The sequence below is a fragment of the Electrophorus electricus genome, chromosome 3, assembly GCF_013358815.1.
Source record: "Electrophorus electricus isolate fEleEle1 chromosome 3, fEleEle1.pri, whole genome shotgun sequence".
NCBI lineage: Eukaryota > Metazoa > Chordata > Actinopteri > Gymnotiformes > Gymnotidae > Electrophorus > Electrophorus electricus.
Genome location: NC_049537.1, coordinates 12,852,501 through 12,857,407, shown reverse-complemented (window position 1 = coordinate 12,857,407; position 4,907 = coordinate 12,852,501). Strand labels below are relative to the sequence as shown.

General features: G+C 42.1%; 1 protein-coding gene across 1 annotated transcript in view; it reads left to right on the top strand.

Annotated features, from left to right (window-relative positions):
* snta1 (syntrophin, alpha 1) overlaps positions 1 to 4,907 on the top strand; it is a 19,228-nt gene continuing 14,321 nt past the window's right edge. The window contains exon 1 of the mRNA XM_027000661.2: positions 1 to 376. Within this exon, the coding sequence (XP_026856462.1) occupies positions 94 to 376 (283 nt within the window). The 5' untranslated portion in view covers positions 1 to 93. The remainder of the gene's footprint in view (positions 377 to 4,907) is intronic.

The window sequence follows — 4,907 nt, the reverse complement described above, 5'->3', positions numbered from 1 at the left end:
GGGTTGTATCTCTTGGCATCTCTCTCTCTCTCCACCCCTGTCTCTTTACGGGACTGCCAGCCCGTCCGGTGGTATTCCAGGAATGCGTTGAACATGGCGTCTGCCGTGAACGCTCAGAAAACAGGACTGTTAGAACTTCGTATTACCGTAGACCGCTGGATCCGCGTAGTAGCAACCCTGAGCGAGGAAACGTTGACGGTAAGCCATGGGGAAGTCGCCGATGAAGCCGTTAAAACCTCTCCGGCACCCAGCGGGGCAGTTAACGGGGACCCGGCCAACCTTAGCTCTTCCCCCGTCCCGGAGACGATCACCAACGTGAAGCGCACGGTCCGAGTAACCAAGCAAGACGTCGGGGGTCTTGGAATTAGTATTAAAGGTAAGGAATAACAAAACTAAGTTAAACTAAGTTTAAAAACAAATATGGGGATAATTTAGAACTTGAGTAAAACTCTGTAGCTCTTAGCATGAAAAAGTAGCGAATCAAATACAGACATTCGTAAGAATGGTCAACGGCAAAAATCAAGGTAGAAAACAAGTTTTTGATTATATATGTCTAAATCTCTGCATCTTTATCACAATGGTGTCACTACAGCATTCAAACCTCTGAAACTGGACATTTTTTGTTGGTCTATGACTGAGAGCTCTGACTCTGCTAAATAGTTTGTCTTAACAACTTAAATCTGCTGATACAAGCTTAATGTAATCGCAATTGTTTGTTTGTGTTCTCACCATTAAATTAGTGTACATTAAGAGGTACACACTCAACCAGACTGCACAATGGTCCACGACTCAAAGACTCTAAAAGCTGCCTACAGTCAATGTTGCAGTAACCCACCCCTACAAAATGACTTAAAGATGATTTTGTGATTTTGCCACCTCCTCTCTATCATTACATCTCTCCATACATTTTTGTGCTCTTGGTGCTTAAATGTTTAGAGTAAAACATGACATCCCCCCCCCCCCCCCCCCCCCCCCCCCCGCCCTCACACACACAAGAAAGGACTTTATTTAAAGACTTAAGGGAATGGTTAGAACTCTATCTTTGATCTTTGTGATCTTATTTGAAACAGTACAGGAACATTATTGCCATTATACTCATTTTTATAATTTGCTATGGTTTTGGTCATTAATGCTAATGATTAAGTTCTTCTCTTTTCTAGTTCTGTTTTTTTTTTTTTTTCTGACGGGCATTCGGTGTCCTGTTTGTGATAGAATGAGAGAACACCAGGTTGGGAATTGAGGCAGAGTATGTATGGGGGATGGGAGTTGCACCCCAATGCCAACAGCTGACTAGAGAGTTACCCATAATGCCCAGCAGTGTCATTGGCTTAACGTGAAAGCTGTGGAACGAAAGCAAGGAGGAGTGGAGAGATTGCTGCTGTTTATTTTAGGGAGAGGGAGAGGGAGAGGGAGAGAGAGAGAGAGAGAGAGAGAGGGAGAGAGAGAGAGAGAGAGAGAGAGAGAGAGATATGACCTTGTATTGAGTCTAAAGTGCAGTTGTATGTCTATATTTACTGTAGAGCCTTGTCTAAGTCTTTAGGTCTATAACTCTTTAACTTGTGGGAACCCTTAAGACCCAGAAAAACCAGCTTGATTTTGCATCTTCATCAGATAAAATTTCCACTGAGAAGTCTTTCCACTGAGAAGTCTTCCCACTAAGAAGTCTTCCTACCGGGTTAAATACCATTGCCAGCTCCCAAAAAAGCCAAAAATACAGTCACTGGGATATCCAGTATCTTTAAGTATTATAAAATGTCCTGTTCTTTCCAATGTTATTTAGGGGGGGAGCTCTCTGGTGCTTTTCCCAGCATGTCTTTCCCATGTTGTTTTTCCTCATTGCTGAGCAGGGAGCCAATGAGTACATTAAAAGTGATACAATAGGCACAAAGGTGTATCCACATACCTTAACTCATCGGAGCTAATTATATCACTTATAATGTACCCTGATTGGATGATTCTAACTCTGTCTGCTGTTATCCCAAGATTACAGATCACCTTATGTTCCATGCACTTGCCAATGCAAGTCCGGATAACAATCATGGGAGCAAATGAAGGCAATATTAGAGCCAAGACATTTCCTCCCTGCTTCTCTTGCTCTGTCTCTCACTTTCTCTCTCTGTTTGTCAGTGTATTAAATGTCAAACATTTTCTTCTTATTACGTGTATAAATGACTTGCCCGACCCCATTCTTCTCCTCAAAGGTCAGAACACTCCGCAGAACACCAGTGTTGCAGTGTAGAGAGAGCTCACTGCATGCAGACTCAAATGGGCACATGCATGCATGTATGGAAAGATTAAGGAAGGGATGAAGGTGTTCATGTGAAAGGTTCTTGCAGTATTCTGTTGTAAAGTTATGGTATTTCAATAGTAGCCCTTACAGGATGCACCGGACGCCAAACTTTATTTTTTGTTGGGAATGAGAGAGAAAGAATGTGACATATTTGCATGAATATGGTTCAAAAAGGTTGCAGCATGTTGGAAACAAGGCTCAGGCCTTCTTGATTAGCAGAGGACTACAGATATGACTGGGGGGTGTGGAGGATGGGTGGTTCCATTATTAGGGTCAGAGCTTTCCAATAGTGTCTGGGCACACTTTCAGACCTCCTACCAACTGTACTGGTTGCCGGCCAATAGTGCTAGACCACCTAGCAAGTTATTGCTGTTAAAGGTCATAGGTCACCAGGACTAAAACTAAGACTAAAGCTGGTGAAAAGGACTAAGGAGTTATTAAGTGACATGCCAGGAAGATATTACAGAATCATTTACAAACGAAGCATCATTTTGGATTTAAATTTTTTTTAATTCTGGATATCAGTGATATACATTCTGAACCACATGGTTGCATGTGTCATGATGTGTATTTATTTATGTAGTGTTTGTTTATTTTATTACCTGCATAGGAAGTGTATTGTTTCCTTCTCCATTTCTGATATTTCAACTGCTGCAGTGGCAGCATGTTTTTAGCAAAGCAGCAGAAGATCCAGTTTCAAAAACAAATCACAGATGCATATAGATTAGGGCCGGAGAACCGAACACTAAACATGAGCTCAAGATGCTTCCCACACCCGAAGTGTGATGCACTCCTCCTCATTTAGTGGAATGTCAGACACTTATGCTGGAATCTGATACCGCTCTCTAAACACATGCAGAATATATGCATCTACAGCCTTTTGCCACCTCTCATGAATCCTGACCGGGACCTGGCAGGCAAGGGATGGGCCGAGAGGTCATGTCATTTAGTCTGCTGTCATCAGCATTACTCATCATCCGGGAGGCGTAGAATTGGCAGCCATTGGGCGTTATTGACAGTGTTTCCTATGAACAGCCTCCTACGGTGGAAGCAATTAATGGATTGGTGTGGAATCAGCTTCTCTGCTGGTCACAGAGATAGAGTAGACAGAGACAACAAATGTTGCCAGAAAAAGCTGGGTTTTTTTTGTCCATTTATTTATGTTCATCATAAGGTCTAAAACTATTTTTAAATTGCAATAGGCACTCTACCATTACTCATTTGGATGAATTTGAATGAACTGCAATTAAATTTGAAATAAGTTACTGAACTAAAGACGGTGGACAGCATCAATCAGTGTTAGTTTGCATTGAAACTACGCTCGGACTGCACGGATGCTGGCACTGCCCTGAGAAATTGTGCCTCTATTAATCTGAAGTCTCTTTCGTCTCTGCAGCCATTCTCACTTGCTGCCAGAACACACTAGAGTCAACCAGCTGTGACAGTTCTGCTCCCTACCAACTTCCTCATTTCATAATAAACAGAGAGTAACAATGTCCCTCAGAAAAAAGGAGGATCAAGAAATCTTTATTGAAAATCATTCAGGAACACCAGACGAGGCAGCAGTTACGAGGCAAGATCAGGTAAAAGGCCTGGTGTTTGTTGTGCATCTCAACAGTGCTGCCAGGGCTGTTAGTGCTGGACTTGCCTGTCTGGAAGTCTCCTTGGTGGAAGCACAGTCTCCACAGACCTGTTTGCCCTCCAGGTCTGGTAGAAACTCCTCCATTACTCAGGGCTCATCTTAAAAATAGAAAGCAATGAATATATAAAAATCCAAACTGTGTCTTGGTTCGCTTCCTTTTCCTATCATAGCCGGGAACTAAAAATAGGTAAGATGCGTAGGCCAGATGCTGTCTTAGGAAGTCGTAAACAAAGGAGACATTGGAAGGGAAGATAACTGTCAAAGAACTATGGGAGGGTCAAAAGAACTCATAATTCATAACTCATAACTCACAAGTCAATGTTGATTAAAGAGTTTTAGTCTGCCAAGCTCATTTTGCTCAATGCTGCTGCAGATATACATATTCAGGTAAAGCACTGCTGCTTTCCCCGGTGAATATGTCCCACAAGGCAATGGACCGTACTGGAGTCTGGGTGATGAATGCGAGCACACTTCCTGTAGTTCTTAGCACAGTCTGTCTAGATATCTTTGCTTTGGTCCGGGAGTTCACTGCTTGGGACTGACGTTTGGACAAGATAGGGCATGTATCCCTGCATGTAAAACTTTGCATGTAAAAATTGAAGAGAGAGAGTATTGTCAGCTCATCTCTTGTGCAATCTTCAGGGTAAATGTAAGGGGTAAAGCTGAGAACATTAGCATGATTAGGAGATATCCCGCATAGAAGATCCTTAAGAATGTGAACCCTTGAGGTAGATTGCTAGCAGGAGCTGAAGACTATAGAGAGAATATATCCTGAGAATATATTAGGGATTATTATTTTGTTCTCTGTTGTTTTCTTAGATCTAAGGTAAAGATAAGAGCAGTATTACAGTCCAGCAAATGTATGATGCTCAATCTCTAGCACAGTTTTTTAACAGTATGTAAGTTACTAAATGTTCCTTTTTCTGGGGGAGCTTATTTTGTTGTATCTGAGGTGCAAGTATTCCATGTTGGATA